Raw genomic sequence first — 20,258 nt, 5'->3', positions numbered from 1 at the left:
TGCCTTCCTAATGAAAGAATATTTGAGAGAAGAGTAACTTGATCCTTCCTAAATGACACAGATGACGTAGATAATCACTACAAATAACCAGCTGCACACTGACTGTGTCGAGAGTGGCTGGGAGCACGCGCTACGGATCACTATGGAACAGAATCACGCGCCGCACACTTCAAAGGAACCAACACACTCAATATGAACCCAGTTCACCTCCCACAAGCCCACTGTGCTGGGCTGACAAGGCCCTCCTCCCAAAGCATCCAGGTCCTAATCCCCAGAACCTGTAAAAATGTCACCTTATGCGCAAAAGGGATTTTGCAGATGTGATCAAGTTTGAGATCGGACGCTAGGAGAGTGTCCTGGATTATCCAGGTGGGCTCAATGAAATCAAAAGGGTCCTTATAAGAGAGGCGAGGGGGTCCGAGTCTTAGAGAAGAAGTAAGGACAGATGCAGAGGGACAGAGACAGGGTAAGAGCTAGGGAGCGGGCTTGGAGATGGGGCAGGGGTGGCGCACAAGCCAAAGGATACAGGCAGCCTCTGGCAGCCGGAGAGATGAGAGAAACAGTCTCTCCTTGAGTCTCCGGAAGTAATGCAGCCCTGCTAACACCTTGATTTTAGACTTCTGACCTCCAGAGCTGTCACATAATAAATCTATGTTGTTTTAAGCCACTAAATTTTGTGGTCGTTTGTTACAGCAGCCATAGGAAACTAAAATGTCCCCATACAGAGGAAGCTTCATCACCCAAAGAGGGATGACCCAGCTCCTGGTCAAGGTCAACCGGGCAGGAAGTGGTTCCAACCTGGGACTGCCCTCCTCAGCCCAGGCTTTACCCACTCTGCCGCACTGCCTCTCCACGTGGTCTGGCACACACCTAATATGAGAAAAGCACCCTGCAGGGGAGTAACAGGCATTTTGCAGCAGGCGTTTTGCAAAGCACACATCTTCACAGTTCTGGCACCTGCAGTAATTTGTGCAATGGCAACTCAGAACAGAAATAGCTACAGCAATAAAAATACAGTTTAAGACGTCTCTGTACTTTAACAGCTGAACTTCAAGCAACAGTAGCTTAGGGACTGATGATTCTCTGTAATTAGTACATCAGTTTTGATACAAGGAGGAATGGATCAGCATTAGACCAGGAAAGAAAGAGAAGGCAGAGCCAGATCAAAAGACCAGGAAAGAGCACAGAACTGGATGAAAGAGATGCTGTGCCAGGTATTTGCAGCTGAGACCTCTCTAGTCAGGTGAGGTGTTAGGTGCCCAAGCCTTATCCAACAGTGAAATCTGTATTAGTCATGGCTAACTGTTCAGGAAGCTGTTATGGTTCATTTTACAGTATGAGCTCAGTTATTCTTTTGGTTTATAAAACCCTCAGCAAAAGGAGCTCCCATCATGGCACAGTGGAAACGAATCCAACTAGGAACCATGAGGTTATGGGTTTGATACCTGGCCTCGCGCAGTGGGTTAAGGATCTGGTGTTGCCGTGAGCTATGGTGTATGTAGGTCGCAGATGCAGCTAGGATCTGGCGTTGCTGTGGCTGTGGCATAGGCTGGCAGCTGTAGCTCCAATTAGACCCCTAGCCTAGAAACATCCATGTGCCATGGGTGCACCCCTAAGAAGCAAAAAAAGAAGAAGAAGAAAAAAAAAAAAAGAGCAATAGAGCTTCAGGTGGCCCCAGACAGGTGGACCCAAGGGCTCCTGGGTCCTGAAATCAGCTCTCCCCTCTCCTGCCCATGACCCAGACACCGGCCCATAAAGTAAGCCTGGAAACCTACTGCATTCATGCCACTGCCCTACTCCCACCCTGTCCCTCAACCTTTGCACCAGCAGTAAGACAGAGAAAGGATAAAAGCAACAAGGAGGCTTCAGAGAGACCAATCTCACTGAAGCCTAGCAAATAAACTCGGTCAGATCAAATACCAGGCTGCTCAGGCACCATTTTCTTTTCACTTCCTAGTTTTAGAGTCTATGATTTTAGAAGGGATGAGACTACGGATCAGTGGGGCAACTTTATCTTAGAGTCACTGTGTTTTTTCAGAGCAAAGAGATTAAAAACAACTCTATACTTACAACTCCTAGAATATTGCTGTTTTTTTTTTCTTTCTAGGGCTACACCTGTAGCATATGGAAGTTCCCAGGCTAGGGGTCCCAGGCTACAGTTGCAGGCCTGCACCACAACCACAGCGACGTGGGATCTGAGCCACATCTGTGACCTACACCACAGCTCAAGGCAACGCCGGATCCTTACCCTACTGAGTGAGGCCAGGGATCAAACCCGAATCCTCACGGACACTAGCCGGGTTCTTAACCTGCTGAGCCATAACAGGAACTCCTCCTAGAATATTTCAATGTGCAGCCACGGGATCACTTATGACAAACTGAAGGAGCAAGGGAAAAAGGGGTATCTGCTCCACTCAGACCTAATTCCCAAATTCAGCCTCCACTCGTCCGGTTATTACACACACAAGCATGCCTGAAGCTTAGATAATTCCTCGTTATCAATTTCTTATCTCAAGTGAAGGAGGGCAGGGTGGATTGGGGGAAGCAGGGGGCCCAAAGGAATTAGCACTGAACATCAAAGAGCTTTTCATTTCATGATTAGAGAATTCTCATTTGATTACATACCATGAGGGTGCTGCACCATTTAACCTTCCCTATCTGCTGCAGGTGGGCAGACTCCTGTGTAAACCGCTAGACCACACACCACAGCTAGGACCTCTTTAAGGTCAAAAGGGGTGGGGAGGTGTTACCAGCAGGATTCCTGCATTAAATTCTTGCATCTGCGGGCATACATGCCCAGGGTTTAATCGGGCCCTTTTAGAGATCGATATCTCTCTTTGTACATATCGACTGGCAAACCTTTTCAACAGAAGCCTTCGCCCCTTCTGGCCTCTCTCTTCTAAGGCACAGTAATGAGCTCCTTCGGGAAATAGGGAAGAATAAACAGGGACAGACCACTTTTAAAGAAGCCAATACACAGGAAAAATCAGATTTGCAAGCAGGTAAAAGCGAGGGTAATTACTCAATTCTCTTTTACTTCATTAAAAGATACCCCAAAAAAGATTCACTTAACAGTGCAGTCCTCCACCGTATTTTAAAATCTCTAATTTGCAAGCATTTGATATATCTGAGAGATGAGGTGGGGGAAAAAACTGATACTTTTCGAGTGATACTATATCCTGTCCACTTTCTATGTAAGACACATCACACTTTTTTCACTCATTCAATCAATAAAAATGTACTGAGCACCTACTATAAGCCAGTTACTATTTTAGATACTGGGAATACAAAGCAAAACCAACAGAGCCAGTCAAAAAGCCGTGCTTGAGGGGCTTGCTGTCTAGTGTAGACACAGCAAATCATGAATTGCATACATACATATATATATATACACTGCACGTTAGACAAAGAAAGGCCTAAAAAGAAACAGGAAGAAACAAGGAAGAGACTATGAAGTGACTGATGAGAGTCTCAGTCGTAGAGAGACAAGAAAAAAGCAGAGTTCTTCTTGTGGCTCAGCAGGATAAGGACCCAACTAGGACCCGTGAGGATGCAGGTTCGATCCCTGGCCTCGCTCAGTGGATTAAGGATCCGGCATTGCTGTGAGCTGTGGTGTACGGCACAGATATGGCTTGGATCCATGCTGGTGTGGCTGTGGTGGGGGCCAGCAGCTGTAGCTCTGGTTCGACCCCTAGCCTGGGAACTTCCAAACGCCGCAGGCCCTAAAAAGAAAAAGAAAAAAAAAAAAAAAGGCAAATAAATAGTAAATTGTAAACATATTAGAGAAAGATAAGCCAAGAAGGAAAACACAAGAAACACCAGGGGGTCTGGACGATTTGGCGGCTGTTGAGATTTTACACACACAGCGGCCAGGGAAGGCCTTCCCGAGGGAAGGATGCTGGAGTGAGGACCTGAAGGCCAATGTGCCGTTCAGGCGGCGGGGTCGGGGGGGGGGGGTGCTGGAAGGTGGAGGAGAGCTTGCCAGGTCAAGGGAGGGAAGGTCCCCTGAGATGGGCCAGGGCAGCGGTGGGGAATGACGTCAGAGATGGCAGGTGGGCAGGAGGCTCAGACGGGACAGGCAGTTACCCTAACACCTGGCTCAGCAGGATGACTCTGGCCGCCCTGTGAGGGCTGACTGTGGGGACACGGGCAGAAGCAGGGAGAGCAGCCAGGAGGCTACTGCAAGAACGTAGGCACACGGGGACGGCGGCTCCTAGGAGAGCCCAAGCTGTGAGGATGCCCGGAAGTGGGGGAGTTCTGGATTGTGTTGAGGGGACAACACACAGGATTCACCGATGGACCATTGTGGGGTGTGAGCAAGACTGGCAAGAGTGACCTGAGGTTTGTGACCTGCGCACCTGAAAAGGAGCTGCCGTTCACTGAGGCATGCAGCAGGGGTCTGCAACCTATGGCCCACGGGCGGAATCCAGCCTGCCTGCTCTTCTGCACAGGAGCAAGAAAGGCTTTTGCCTGTTTCAAGGTTTGTGAAAATAAACAAACGAAACCTAAGAAAAATATACAGCAGAAGCCAAACCTGACCCCCTCAAAACCTGAAATACGTCCTGTGTCTTTACAGGGTTCGGTGGCCCCTGGACCACAGGAGACGCACGTGCTTGGGCTGAGGGTCCCCCTGACCCAGGCAGGGGCAGGCACTGGGTGGGCGGCAGCAGACACGGGGCTGAAGCTGGGCGGGGAGGATGGGGCCTCCTACAAACAGTATGTAAGGCCGTGAGGCCACCCCCCAGGGTGTGGGCATGGAAGGGAAAGTCCGGGGACCAAGCCCCGAGGCCTTGCAGCTTAGAGAGCATTGCAGGGGGTGGGGGGGCGCCCCGGGAAAAGAGGGGCGTAGAAGGGAAAGAGTCCAGGTAGGAGGGCTGTGTCTTCTGCCATTTCACCCTCACAGCCATTCGGCGAGGGGGGCTATAATTACCCCCACCCTACTGAGGAGGAGACGGAGGCTGAGGGGCCATAGGGCCGAGGTCGACCCCCCAGGCAAGGCTCCAGCCACCCCAGCCCTACCTATTCCACGCAGCTTCTCTGTGGAACAACTGCACTGAAAACCAAGTAATTTCAGGCAGGCTTTAAAGCAATGCTTGCTTCTAAATAAAGGGCTAACGCTACAGTTTCAGGCTGGGAGCCTCCTCAAGGCAGCAGCCTCTAGTAGGAGCACGTTTCCCCGAGGAATTCAAAGCATGTTTCAGATGCTGTCAAATGGCTCATGAGACCATCCAGTTTATCTGAAAAAATAATAATTAAATAAGAAAAAAAAACTAGAGATGTCCACAAAAAGGAGAAAGGACTAGTACTTGTGTGCATCATATTACAGTTATTAAACCAGTATCTTACAAAACAACGTACTAGAACAAAGATCAGTGAAACAGGCCAAAATCTCAGAAAACACCCAATATCTTGAGAAATTCTGGCATTTCAAAACAAAATGGAAAGGATTGATTTCTCAATAAATATGCTGAGTCAACCGACAACTGTTTAGAAACAAAGTAGGATTCCTGCCACACACTTTACACCAAAATAAATGTCAAGAACATTAAATTTCACAAATGTTCTACACCCGTAAAGTGTGAAGAAAATACAAAGGAATTTTCCCCCAGGGTTGGGAAGGTTTCCTTTAACACAGAGCTATCGTGGAGGAGAAAAACATACAGGAAAAGACTGATAAATTTAAATATGCTACATTATTTAACTACTCCCTGTAAAAAGATACACTAAAAAGGTAGAAGCAAATACTATGTTTATACACTGACAACCACTGAGCTACAAAGAGATTTAAGAAATCACCAGGGGGAGTTCCCCTCCTGGGCGCAGCAGAAACGAATCTGACCAGGAACCATGAGGTTGCGGGTTCAATCCCTGGCCTCGCTCAGTGGGTTCAGGATCCGTTGTTGCTGTGGCTGCAGTGTAGGCAGGCAGCTGCAGCTCCAATTAGACTCTGTAGCCTGCGGACCTCCATATGCCACGGTTACAGCCCTCAAAAGCAAAAAAAAAAAAAAAAAAAAAAGAGAGAGACCCAAGAAAGGCTGAGGTCACCCTCCTTACTCTGCCACATAACAAGACGGAGACCCGAGAGGAGAGGCAAGCAGCTGGCGTAAGGCTGCCCTGTCTCACCGACCTGCTCACACCCGAGGACCTGCGCCCTCCTTCCCAGACCCTGAGTGTCTGAAGACAAAGGCATGACTTTACAGACACCTCATCCTCCCAAAAATGCCAGGGGCAAGAAATGAGGAGAAACCATGCAAATTTCCTGCAAGTTCCTGCTGCTGCATCCTGAGGAAATGCCTCCTAAGGCCTGCCAGGCCTTTCCCTTTAGGGAAGGGTGGCTGAGGGCTTTGACTCCAAGAGCGTCTTTGTCCCCTTCCTGCTGGAGAGTTCTGGGAAGGCAGCGAGCAGATGCCCCTGTGACCCGGCTCCTCACAGCGACCCCTCCCTGCACAGCCGAGGCCAGCGGCCGGGTCTCCCATTAGACAGCGGCCTACCTTGGCCCTTCAGGAAGGAGCCCAGGCCTCGGGGCCAGGCCTCAGGCCACGGCGCCCTTTCCAGGCCCTCCAGACCCAGCCCCATGCCCAGCGGACACTCTAGGCTTCCCCGGCCTTGGGGACGCCGTTTTTCCTAACCGGCACTGTATTCTTATGGATTTCCATGAATAAGGTGCTATCATGTCAAGAAACACCAGTAAGGCTTATTGCTGGCGGAGGTGTAAGAATTCATGAATAATTACTCGACTTAATGCATTCATTACCCAGGATACGACTGCTTTACTGTCATTGTATTTTTAATTATTTTGATTATGGATTTTTTAGTTTACAGCACACTGCTTCAGTTTGAATAGCATGGCTCCGGCTTGGCTTCAGCCTGAGGGAAGCCCTGATCCTCAATCCCGATGAATCCGAGGCCACGCTAAGCGTTCGGCTTTTCCACTGAGCCCCTCAAGCTCAGCTGGCGGCCCACGAGATCCCCCAGAACAACCTTAAAATAAAGGCAGAACCTAATGGCTGGATCACTCTCTACACTCTGAAAACAAGTCTTCGCCGAAATCACTTTAGTTTTTACAGTGAACGCCAATGTTCACATGCAATGGTGCCCAAGTAACAATTTATCAGGAAACGCAGCTTATTAACCCCATCACACGGACTACTGACAAGACCCCCACACGATTGAGGCTTTAAAGGAAAATTTAAGATATTAAAGGTCTTTTATGGTTTAGCTGCCTATTTTCCTAAAACAATTTTGCAATTCTGCCTTTTCTTCCTCTGTTCAGCCCCTCTGGGGGTGCCCTTTCCAGTCACTGAGATGCACCCCCTCCTCCCCGGGGCTCCCCAGCTCCCTCCATCACAGCGCCCACCCTCCCCCGCAGCCTGCATGCTCCTCTTCCCCCCCACCCCACCCCATCCCCCACCCGGCTAGAAACTCCCAAAGGCGGCAGGAGCTCTTCCTGTTTAACCTGTGGCTCTGGGCTGGCTGGCACTTCCAAAGAACTCATCAAGGGTTCTCAGCAAATGAATGGAACTAGAAATCCACTTACAGGTGCTCGCTCAAGGTCAAGCCTGCCCAAATACTGTTTGTGTGTTAGACTGAATCCAGTTTGGGACTGAATCAGACACCCGGAAGCAGCGCGGAGGGTAGGAGCAGCCCCTTGAAACATCAAGTCAGGTGCAGTCGTGGCAACCTCCTCTGACTGTCAGGCTCAGGTAGGGATGGAGGGCTGAACAAGGTCGAAACTTCCAGCTCAAGGTAACCTTCTGAAGGTGCCTTATTCCCTGAAGCAGCGGCCCCTCCATGGCCACGCTCCTTGTGTGCAGACAGGTCCGTGCTCACACGCGCGCGCACACACACACACACACACACACACACACACACAGTGAGTGTTAGCAAGCACTGGTGAGGTCAGGACGGCTGCGGTCCTGAGCAGAGGTCGGCGGGCAGCAGGCGGGTCCCCCTGCTCTCCCTCGGAATGGAAATTCCAGGAGCCCCGCTCTCTCCCACTCTGGGCCCAGCCACGGTCAGCTTCAAATGCACTTTCGAGGGGAAGAGGCCACCGTCTGGGGTCCCCCACTCACCGTCAGCGGTGTGAAGGAGCTTGTGACTTTTCAACGTCCCTTTCGATTTGAACTTCTTGCCACACATGTCACATAGGTGGGTTTTCTCAGTGCTGTGACGATTCATGTGAGCCTTGAGGTTACTCTTGCTCCGTGTGGCGTACTCGCACAGAGAGCACTTGAAGGGCTTCACGCCTGTGCGAGGAGAAAGATACAGACAGATGGACACATGCACGCATTTACGTGTGCGCGTGTGCAGGAATACACGTGTACACCTATCTCCACACACGCCGCCCCGCCACAGCCCCTCTGAGCACCGCAGCACACCCGCGGGCCCCGCACAGCCGCACCCCCCCACCGCCACTCCTTCCAACAGGACGCCCTTTCCTCCCGCGAGGGCAACAGAATTCCTTGCCTCCCATCAAGGCACCCCAATGCCACCTGCTCTCCTGCTGCACTGCGCTCAGGGCTCTACAGTGAGTAGCAGACACCCCCTCTCCCCACAGTCTGGAATCTCTGCAGGCACAGACCCTGAGCAGTTGGAGAAGCAGACCTCATTAAATTCAACTGAACTGGGTCAAACGGACCAAAGTTAAACGTCACCAAGGGCCTTGGCAAAAAGCACCGGCACATGGGGCCCACAGGACCGGCCGCGAGCGCATGTCCCAGAACCAGCGGGGCTGCTGCTACCGGCCCAGCTGCAGTCTCCCATTCGGCCTCCTCCTCTGCTCCACAAAATCTACCAGAGACCTGCTCTGCAGTGGACACCGAGGGCCGATGTGAAGGCGAGAAGCCTCCGTCCGGCCCTCACTGTTCAGAGGGACTGGACGGGCCAAGAGCCGTTACCATCTAGCGCCACGTGCTGTGGGGGAGGGGAGCTGGGTCTGAACCTGAACCCGAACCCAGGGGTAACAGACGGTTATCCCGAGCCAGGATTTCCACCCCTTATCTTCACTACTGAGACCTCGGAGGAGACCGAGGCTGCCGGATGCTGGCTGGGGGGTGGAGAGCGAGGACCAGAAGACAGAGCAGATGCATGTGCGTGATGGTCAACGATAAAGCATCCCCCAGTCTCGGCGCTGGTCTCACACCTTCTGCCCTGTCCAGGTTCTGACTCCCCCGGCTGCTGTTCTCTTTACTGAACTTGGTTTGATGTCACACGGGAGGAAGTACTTAAGCCTTCCCCTCCTGCCTTCCTGCCTGCGGCCTTCCGGATTCCTAACTCCCAAGAAGGGCTCCCCCAGGCCCCAGGGCTCGGAGCCCCAACACCAGGAGAGCCACACCAGCCCCGCTGTCCCTAACAGCACCCTGTGAACAGGGGACCGGCACGCGCCATCTGCCTCTACACGGATCGAATCACGAGCCACTGCAGCTGCCGACCCTCAGCCCCCTGAAAGGAGCTCAGGGTGGAGACCAGGAGTGACGTGCTCTGTGCGCTGGGAAAACTGGCAGGACAGGTCTTCAGACAGCCAGACAGTTTCAGAAGATTTCGAGCCCACTTCTTGAATCTCCTGGTATCTAGGAAAACACTAAAATCCTGCATGTGAGGTCTGCTCCTCATAACTAGCAGCGGCCTTCTGTAAAATGGGTGCCTAGCTGCATGGACCTGGCCTTCGTCCAAATCACAAATACACTGCCTTTCCCCCGCCTCTGCGAGCGGACTGCGGGGCTGGGCGAAATGCTGCCTCCCGGGCTATAGTCTTCATTTTGCCCCAAATAAAACATAACGCTCAACTTTCAGGTTGTACCCACTTTTTAAGTCAACACCTGGCCTCCACCAAAGTCCCAGAGGGAGCCCACCCTCGCTTCCCAGGCAAGCACCCCAAGGCTCGGGCTGCATCCTCCTCCAGCCAGCTCCCCACCTTCCAGATGCTGCCTCCGCGACAGAACCACAGAACCCTCATGCTGGACGAGGGAGCCCTGCCGGCCATCCTCCTGGCCTTCCTTTTTCCACGACACCAGCACCCCCTCCACGGCCACCACGGGCAGCACACCGGGGCCACCAGAGTCACCCCTGTGACAGCCCAGCACAATCGTGCTGACTTATTTAACCACCACTTCAACAAGAGCTGTGCAGAGCTGCACTCCTCTGCTGGCTGCAACCGCAGCTCAATGAGGACGGGTTCAGATCTGGCAGACGTTTCTCAGTGAGCTAGGAAACTCTAACCACAGGGGACACAGAGATCCGGCTTGCTCCCGCACACTCCCTGGGGAAGCAGCCCGCCACAAGGGCTCCGTCCTGGCAAGGCAGACTCCGTCCTGGCAAGGCAGACTCACCTTCATGAGCCCAGATGTGCCGCTGCAGGTCTGAGCCGTTCTTCATGAAATAGAAATCGCAATACGGGCACTTCATGGCTCGCTTTCCAATCAGCCCTTTCAGCTGGACCCTCCTCCCGAGAACCTCGGAGATGGTGCTCATGGAAACCTCTAGAAGAAAAGCAGGGGCGGTAACCAGAAGCAGCCAAAGAACCCAGGCTCAAGGTAGATGTCAACGAGCCTCATGACAGAACCCAAACCCTTCGGGCGCAACCCCAGCAGCTCGGAGGCGGTGTGTTAAGAGGCCCCGTGGCATCGTGTGACAGGACTTTGGCCCCCAAAGTCGAACCAGAATCTAATTGCGTCTCAGGTCTAAATTTCTGGAGTTTCTGTGTGGCTCGGCAGGTTACGGACCCAACACTGTCACTGCTGTGGGACAGGTGACAATGTTCAATCCCTGGCCTGGGAACTTCTACATGCCCGGCACACAGCCAAAAAGAATAAAGAAAAAAATCAGATCTGGGTTTCTGTAAAGACAAGAGGTGAGAGATGGAGAAATGGCATCACAAGGGAACAGTCGGACAAACGCAGAATGTGAAACCACCGTCCGGGAAAGAGATCCAGTTCTGCAACGAATCGATGTCTCGGGGTACAAAGCTGGGGTGGGGGTGTCCGACAGGACTCAAGAAACTGAGGTGAGTTAACAGCACGAGTCAAACACACCAACTGTAAAAAGGAAAGTCTTGTGTCAGCTGGGAAAACGCTAAATGGACTAATACCAGCTGGTAAGAAAAACCACTGTTCATGCTATTTAATGGCGACATGGTCAACATGTTTTAAAAAAAGTCTCTATTAATTGGAGATGCATTCTAAAGCTTTTTATGGGGAAATTATATTATGTCAGGATATACTTTAGAATAGAAAAAAGCATGGGGGGCTCAATTCGTGAAACGAGTTTGACGCAGTGGAGCTGTAACTGTGGGATCTGAGTCATGGAATCGTGAGTGCTCCTCACATTGCTCTGCATGTTTCATACACGTGTGAAATTTTCCGCGATAAAATAGTTTAACATGATACGCGAGGGTTGACGGGGCTGTCCTGGCCCGCACAGGACACAGGCTAACACGGGAGGAAAGGACTGGCCAGTCGGAGAATCACACAACCCACGCGTCCCCACACGGAGGCGGCCCCCAGGCTCCGCCGGATCCCGGAAGAACATGAGTGTCAGGCCCTGGCGTTGCTGCTTTATTATCTCCGTCATCGGCTTTAACCCATGGGGCGGTTCCCTAGCATGAGGAGCAGATTCGAAGTAAAGAGAAAGAGAAACAGGGGCAAGGATGGAGCTGCTCTGTCCTCCAGGCACACACGGCCCGGGGCTGCACTCGCGGCCGTGGCACCGGGGGTCTGGGGACCAGGCGTGAACAAGGGCAGCCCTGTCTGGAGGCTCCTGAGTGGTGGGACTCCAGGGGCGGGTGCGCTGTGCTGGGGGTGTGGAGGGGGAACCACTGAAACCTCCACAAAGCGGGCTCTGAAGGAGGCTGCGGAAAAGATCCAGGAATTAACCGGATAGAACCAAGAACAAGGTCCCGGGTGGTGAGAGTGAAAAGTGAGGCCCACACAGCTGGGGTGGAGGACACGGGAGGTGACTGTCACTCCAACTCACTGGGCTCCTTGGCTCTGGGGGGAGTCTACACCCCCTGTAAACCACCACTTGGTCCAGGAACTTACAGAAGAATCTGCGTCGAGGTCGCACTGTGTGAGTGGCCCATCTAAAGGCCGTCACAGGTAACATCCAAGGCGGGGGGACCAGGACAGTGAGGGAGGGGGAGATGTAGCTGAAAACCGGATACAAGAATAAAATGAAGCAAATGATTCTATAAACTCCCGAGCTTTAAATAAAGATAATTCTTCCCCGAGGTGACTCATAGCTTCATCCCTCTCTGATCTTCATTGAACACAGTTGATACCCAGTGCTGTGTCTTAAAAGAAATACGAGCATTTTAACACAAATGTCCCACTTTAAAATGCATAACCTTACCGGGATGGTTGGTCTTGATATGTGACTTTATCAATCGGTCTTCTGAAAAAGACTTTTCACACACAGGACAAGAGTAACTCCTTTTGTCCTTAACAGAAAGAGAGCATAATTAATGGACTGTCTCCCTGAAACTCTGGTGCTGTGGAAAAACACCACCACCACCACCAGCATCAACGCTGGACGCACAGTGCATCCTGCCCAGAGCCTGGCATGCAGCTTGCAGCCGGCCCCAAGCGGCCTGGGACTCAAGGGCACCAGGGCAGTGGCCTCACCTCATTTCAGGAGGGAGGGGCAGGCCTTAGGGATGAGGTGGCCGGGCCAGGAGAGGCCCGGGCTCGGCCTCAAGGTCTACCACGCAGCCAGGCTGCTCCAGGACCCGGTGCATAGTCTGTCCTCCAGAGCTCAACACATGCTGTGCGTGCAGGTTTTGTAGAAGTTACTGTACTGAGACGCATGACCGCCCTGGAGGGACACGCTCTATTCTGCTGTTACAGATTAAGAATCCAAGGCCAAGGGTGATGAGCCCCAGGTCTGTGAGGAGGAGCCCTCGTCAGGACCGAGCAGAGAGACACCCAGCCTGGGCTCTGACTGCTACAAGGCCACGTCCCCCCCAGGCGGCAGGTGAGGAGCTGACCCTGTGCTGCTGCCGGCTTCCCCAAGCCAGCTACTGGCAGTCCCCGTCCTCAGTTAGGGGGAAGCTGTTGTTAACAATCAATCCACTGCTCTCAGAGCTCACGTTAGCGCTGTTCCACATGATGGGGGGTTTTCAGAGAGGGGGTGTACCCCTCTGTCCCCCACGAATTCATATGCTGAAGTGTCAACCCCCAGGACCTCAGAGTGAGACCTGATTTGGACATATGGTCTTTACAGATGAAAAGGTTGATGAGGTGACAGGCCCTCACCCAGTATGACCAGTGTCCTCATAAAAGGGGAAATTTGCACAGACACCTGCAAGAGGTGGAAGGTCACGTTCTCGGGGAAGAAAGAACATACCAGAACCCAGCCCATTTCAGTCACCCTCTCCCACCCCAGTGGGAGTAGTGAGGTTCACGTCCAGAGGCACAGGCTCCCAGGGACCTAATCGCAGGACTACAGCGTGCTCCCCCCACGCAGCTTACTGACGCCTCACTCCCCCCACCTTACTGACGCCTCACTCCCCTCACCTTACTGATGCCTCACTCCCCCAAACCTTACTGACGCCTACTCCCCCCACCTGAAGCCTCACTCCCCCCACCTTACTGACGCCTCACTCCCCTCACCTTACTGACGCCTCACTCCCCTCACCTTACTGATGCCTCACTCCCCCCAACCTTACTGACGCCTACTCCCCCCACCTGAAGCCTCACTCCCCCCACCTTACTGACGCCTCACTCCCCCCACCTTACTGACGCCTCACTCCCCTCACCTTACTGATGCCTCACTCCCCCAAACCTTACTGACGCCTACTCCCCCCACCTGAAGCCTCACTCCCCCCACCTTACTGACGCCTCACTCCCCCCACCTTACTGACGCCTCACTCCCCTCACCTTACTGATGCCTCACTCCCCTCACCTTACTGATGCCTCACTACCCCCAACCTTACTGATGCCTACTCCCCCCACCTTACTCATGCCTCACTCCCCCCAACCTTACTCATGCCTCACTCCCCCCACCTTACTCATGCCTCACTCCCCCCACCTTACTGACACCTAACTTCCCCCCACCTTACTGATGCCTCACTCCCCCCACCTGACGCCTCACTCTCCCCACCTTACTGATGCCTCACTAAGGCTGATTTACAGCAGTGCCTTTACCCAGTACATCTTGTTCAGCTACCAAGAAAAAATTACAAGACTAAAAGGCAAAAGACACAGCTTGAAGAGACAAAGCAAGCATCAGAACAAGACTCAGATATGGCACAGATGTTGTCGTTATCAGGCCAGAAATTTAAAACCACTCTGATGACGATGCTGAAGACTCTAGTGGATACAGCAGGCATGTGCAAGAATACAGGGCAAAGCAAAGCAAAGCAAGGAGATGAAAATTTTAAGAAAGAACCAACAAGGAAATGCTAGAGATCAAAATTACAAGAAACGAAGAATGCCTTTGATGGACTTATTTGTAGACTGGACCCAGCTGAGGAAAGAATCCCTGAGCTTGAGGATATCTCAATAGAAACATCCCAAACTGAAAATCAGACAGAAAAAAAAGGTTAACAAAAACAAACTAGAGGAGTTCCCGCCGTGGTTCAGGGGTAACAAACCCAATTAGGATACACGAGGACGCAGGTGCAGTGCTAAAAGGCGAAGAAAAAGAGGGGCTCCCAAAGCACACTATGGACCCAGACTGTCACTCACGTATCAGTGTAGGTTCCCCAAGAGTAACAAAGGCGGGAGTTCCCGCTGTGGCACAGTGGGGTAAGAACCTGACCGCAGGGGCTCAGGTTGCTGTGGAGGCACAGGTCCACTCTCCAGCCCAGTATAGGGGGTTACAGGATCCGGCATTGCCGCAGCTGTGGCATAGGTCACAGCTGCAGCTCGGATTCAATCCCTGGCCCAGGAGCTTCCAGATGCCACAGGTGTGGCCGTAAAAAAAAAAAAAAAAAAAAAAAAAAAAAAAAAAGTTGGGTACAGGCTGTGCACGCCCGGGAACAAGGGCTCTAGCAAGAAATCTCAGTACTTTCCGCTCAGTTATGCAGTGAGCCTAAAACTGCTCTAAAAAATATGAAAAGAGAACATACATGTTACATGCTCCAAACAGAGCCTGGCCTCGGTGAGAGCGCGACACGTCTGAAACACTTCGCTGCTGTGGTTCGGGTGCTGCTGTTAGTGCAACTTGGCCTCAGGCTTCCACACGCTGGGAATCTCAGGGTGGGGGGAGGGGGCGTCTGAGTGAGTGTTCCCCCAAATTCCTTTGCAGATTAGCTGTTGCTGTTGCAGAAGGCCTCCTGAGGCTGGGGTTCCCCAGGGCACGCGTAGGGAAAGGGTGCTTTATGTTTAAAAAGAAAAGTGAAACAAAGCAAAAGCCTCTCTGAACGTCCCCTTAAGCCTCTGGGACCCCAGCAAGGCCTGCCAGGCGCAGAGGTCCAGGGGGTCCAGGCAGCTCAAACTGCCCTGAGCTTTGTGTCCAGCCAGTGCCACCCACTCCGGCCCAAGCTGCACCACAGGGTCTGGGCTCATCGGTGTACACCTGCCTGTGTCCTCCTACGCCCTTGACCTTCCAGGTCTCCCCATCACTCCCAGCGCCTGCACACGGGAACTTGTGCCCATACCCATGTGCCAACTGGAAAGATGCCCCGGGCCCCGCACGCGTCCTGGAGGAGGCCTAGAGCCACCCCCGGCTGCCCCCAGTGTCCTCGTCATCAGAGCTGATGGAGGCATTCAGCAGGCTTTGAAGGAGTTGACAGTGATCTCTCCTGAGCCCTTGCTATTTGATTTTTTCTCTTTTCATCTCTGATCGTGCGCAGGCAATTTCTCTCAGCGTTTATGGGGCCCCTCATTTCTCGATGTCTTTGAAGACTGCCAGAAGGACGCGGGCGCTGGGAAAGGGCGCTGGCGGAGGTGCCCTCTAAGGACGCGTGTCTTTCTCTTTCAAAACCTCGGCTCCTACCAGAGATGAAAACCCAAAGCGACACAGCAAACTTAAAAAGAACGGTGGTTAAAGGAGCTGAGGGCAGAGGAGGAGCACGGGGCTCCACACCGTAATGAGGGTAAGAGCCCGGCCCCCGGAGGCTGCGGCTCTGATGGAAACGGCCTTCAAAGCAGCACAGGACTCCAAAGAAGGGAGGCGGCAGCTGGAGGCAGCGGTGCGCGGCGAGGGCAGGAACGGCTCCCCGCCGGAGGCTCCGCACCGTGGCCTTGGCCTCTGGGGCAGGTGCCTTGGCTTCCAACGCAGCAGGACGGCCCTCAAGTCTGAAACTAGCAGCGGGTGGAAAACGCCAAATCTGCCCCCACCCAGCCACCAAGTGCATTAACTATCACGTAAAACACGGGATATCAGGTTAAAAAAGGTGAGAAAGTGTCCTCTGAACATTTTTCTAGTTTACTATTGTCTCTTGAGGATGCCTCCTTGTATTCAGGAGTGTGTCGGCTGATGAACAGGAGAGGAAAAGCCTGGCTGTGATTCCAGGAATACTTCTCAGAGGCGAGTATGCGCTCTTGCAAAACGATGCCTGCTGTGTTGTCCAGGGTCAGAAGGAAACTTGAGATGTGGGGTTTCTTAAGATCCAAGAGAGATTCTCTGGCCCCGTTTTATTAATGAGAAGACGGAAGCCCAGGGCAGAGACGTGAGGGCTCTCGTCTCAGAGCCAGGCCAGAGCTCTTCCCTGCTTGCCGCCGCCCGCTGCTTCAGCTGGCTCTATGTCTTAAAAGCTGCTCTCAACAGCAGCCCAGAAATTTCATTTAAGCTTGTCAATCATTCTGATTTAAAATGTATATTATTCTACAACAATTTTTTTCAAAGCATTATATTTTACTTCTTTTCTCTCTGTAACACTGTGCTATTCTACAATTTTGTTGCCTTGATTTCTTGGCACCTGCAAACTGCAAGACAATGACTGTGAATAAGCAATATTTGCTAATAATTAAAAAAAAAATGGTGAGAGACTCCACACTGAACGATTTCTCAGGAATAAAAAGGCCACGGTGCCAGCATCAGCAGGCCTCTCTGGACTCACGGATCCCTCAGACCTTCCAGGGCCCCTGCGTTGTGCCAGGCCCTGCGCTGGGGACAAAGGTGGGACACACTGGTTCTTCCCTCGAGGGGCTCCTGAGCTAATGAGAACTGCTGACACAGAGGCCGGTACTCACTGCAGGACTCTCAGAAGGGCGGCAAAGACAGGAGAGGTGACACTTAAACTGGCAAATTTGAACACATTCGAAAAGAGCCAGAAAAGTGTCCCATTTGGGATTTCAACTCAAGGATCCCAAAAGTGGTTCTGCTCTGGAAATAAATGGGTCTGTGCATATTTTCTGCCCCTCACTTCTGGCCCTCGGGTTTGCTCACAGGCATCTGCTTTACACCCAGAAGGCTCCAGTAGTCTGAGGTCCCCAGCACTGGATAAACCCAGACAGGGCACGGACACAAACTGGCCTGGGTCCCCTGCACACACTCCCGTAGCTCTTGGAAAGGAAAACTGTGCGTCCAGTCACTTGGGTTCAATAACCTTGACTCTACTTTAAGGAAAAAAGCACAGGTTGTACAACTGTAGAAATAATAAAATTCATTGACTGGTTTAAAAAAAGAAGTACAGGAATTCCCTGGTGGCCTAGCAGTTAAGAATCGGGTGTCATCACTGCCATGGCTTGGTTAGATCCCTGGCTCAAACATTTCGGAATACCATGGGAGCAGCAAAAAAAAAAGAAAAAAGAAAACAAAGAAAGAAAGAAAATACACACAGACCCATTTATTTCCAGAAGGATATTGGAGGTAGCTCCCCCTACTTCTTCGTGCAGTGTTGGCAATGCATTAGTTTAGCTTACTTCTCGCAAAAGCACATGGAAGAGTTTATACACGCGGAACCTCCACAGCCACATACAGACCGCGCTCCCCTCTAAGAGCGGCTCTCACTCTGAGCACCGGCAGAAAGGCCCCCACACCCTGGACGGAAGCACCAGGAGCAACCACTGTTACTATCCCTCCTCCTGCCACCACTTCCGAAAAGACACAGACCAGCCTCCCCGCCTGCCTGGACCTGTGCCGTGTCCCCGACAGATGTCATCTCACACCCCAGAGGCGGTGGTCAGGGAGCTCAGGTAGTGAAGTCACACCGCCGACGGGTGGCAGGGTCAGAATGCAACACCACAATGTGCCCGTCCTCCCAGGCGAGGGCTTGTGACCTCGCCAGTGCCCTTAGCCTTGGGGACCTGTGAGATCCTCTGAGAAGGACCGCAAGCTGGAGACCGAGGGGGACTCAGTGACACGGCCTGAACATCCTCCGTCAGCTCAACCTCCTGCTGTCTCCAATGTCTGTGTCAGCATGAACTTACTTAAGCAACAGGTTCCCAGATCGCCCCCCACATTACGGCAGCGGTCTGAGCCAGGAATCGCCCTCATTACAACTGCCCCCACCAAGGACTTCTGACTCAGGATGTTCTAAATGACATCGTCAGGGTGAATGACTTATAAGCGTACTTAATGTGACCTACACAGGAGGTCACCCACTTGACGGCGACACCCAGAACATATGTGCACACCGCTGACACATAAACACAGCAAACATGGAAACGAAGGTGTCAGAAAACAGTACTTCCCACCTTGTTACGGGCAAAGAGTGCTGACCGTGTCCACGTCGCCCTATTCCATTTCGTTTTTAAGACATACTGGTTGTAATCCGCTCACCTAACTTCACAGCCCTCTGATGGAACATGACCTGGGGACTGAAAAACTCTGACCTGGGATCTGCACTCATTTTCCAGTTTCATCCTCACAGTCCTGAGAGGTAGGAGAAATAACATAGCTCCACTTCACAGATGAGAAAACTGAGGCTCATGGAGTCTAAGCAATTTGCCAGAGATCACAGCTGTGGAATTTGGGAGTTTAACTCCAACATCTTAGAACCCAAAGTCCCTCTTTATCGTGCAAAAATCGTGTTTTCTCAAGTCTCCCTTTCACCGAGTTTGCACAGTGCTGTAAAAAAAAAAAAAAAAAAAAAAAAAAAAATGGGTTTGCTCCAGAAATGCCATGGAAGAACTCCCTTGACGAGGTCCCCCCATTCCCTTGATTTCCTGGATCCTTGACTGTAAGTTACAGCATCTGGTGACCAATGGGAGGGAGCAGGTGACGGGGGGGGGAGGCTGCCTTCACTGGACACGCATCCCAGTCACTGGGGGTATCTCAGCCGGGCAGCGGCTGTGGACAGTCACAGAAACAGGCCCTTGGCCAAATCAGCCCGCAGCTGTACACGAACCCAGGCCCATTTGGGGAGGGAGAGCTAGGCTCTATTTCAGGTTCCCTTAGTTCTTCCCCTGCATGGGAATCTGCAGATTTTAACACAGGGCAGTGGTAAGTGTTGGATCAAATGTGAGAGCCACCAGACTTGTAGCGCACCCGGGCCACCTCTGCGTCCCAGGCCAGGAAAGCAAGGCCCCCACTGACACGGGGCCCAGCCCAGGTCGGAACAGCCCCGCGCTCCCGGCCAGCTACACCCTTGCTGACCAGAGTCCTGGGCCCACGGCAGCGGCCGCTGGGCACCTTTGGCCACAAAACCCATCCCTGCTCTCTTTGGAGCCTCCACAGCATCCTGAGAAAGTGGGTGTGGTACTTATACATTTGATGATTCCTTTTATACACGAGGTCCAGCAGGGGCGAGTCCACGGAGATAGAAAGTGGAAGAGTGGCTGCCTAGGACTCGGGGGGAGAGGAGCGAGGACAGACAATGGAAGGTCTTTCCACCAGGCCAACATCTCGGTGCCTGTGGCTTCATCACAGCAACAGTTTACAGGCTCTAAAGACAACTGTGGTCTACACTCGACATACTGGAACCTGTTCTCATGAGCAGTGCTATGGCGGTACAGCCCACCTGCCTCAGGGCAATGCGTGGTCCTTCGCTATCCCGAGGTACGCAAAGGGCCCCCCCACCCTGGTGTGGGCCGTCTGCTCTGCTGGGACCCCTGTGCTGTCCGCCTCCCTTGGCCAAATCCTACTCCTGGAGCCCAGGCCCTTCCCCCGGCATCTCCCCCTTACCTGGACCAGGTCCCCTGAGGGGGGCTCAGCGGGGACGGGCACTCTGCACTGGCCTTGCTCCCCCCACCCCGCCTGGCCCCATGGCCTTTGCTGTTCACTCTCTCACCCCCCGCAGAACAAAGAGCGCCTGGGATGCAGGACCGGGCTGCCTCTGGAGCGGTCCCCAGCCTGCAGTGCGCCTCGGACGCAGCAAAAGCACGTTCACCTTTTAAAGTGTCTCAAATAAAATGACCACGAAGCGTGGGAGGAAA

At 52.7% G+C, this 20,258-nt stretch overlaps 1 protein-coding gene across 50 annotated transcripts in view; it reads right to left on the bottom strand.

The window, feature by feature from the left end:
• ZFAT (zinc finger and AT-hook domain containing) overlaps positions 1 to 20,258 on the bottom strand; it is a 383,679-nt gene that overhangs the window by 292,971 nt on the left and 70,450 nt on the right. For all 50 annotated transcript variants that reach the window (XR_014842957.1, XR_014842958.1, XR_014842930.1 and 47 more), the window contains 3 exons: positions 12,346 to 12,433; positions 10,329 to 10,478; positions 8,073 to 8,246 (listed from right to left, as the gene is read on the bottom strand). Coding sequence is in view for 11 of the 50 variants with exons in the window: in XM_085021015.1 (XP_084877141.1) it covers positions 8,073 to 8,246; positions 10,329 to 10,478; positions 12,346 to 12,433 (412 nt within the window). In the remaining 39 variants the exon portion in view is untranslated. The remainder of the gene's footprint in view (positions 1 to 8,072; positions 8,247 to 10,328; positions 10,479 to 12,345; positions 12,434 to 20,258) is intronic.

Source organism: Sus scrofa, chromosome 4, assembly GCF_054392235.1.
Source record: "Sus scrofa isolate SSC_HxYL_T2T_F1_AM1 chromosome 4, Sscrofa_HxYL_maternal_Yorkshire_Landrace_v2.0, whole genome shotgun sequence".
In the NCBI taxonomy this organism is placed as follows: Eukaryota; Metazoa; Chordata; class Mammalia; order Artiodactyla; family Suidae; genus Sus; species Sus scrofa.
Note: the sequence above shows the minus strand (reverse complement) of the source record. Positions and strands in the feature narration are given on the sequence as shown.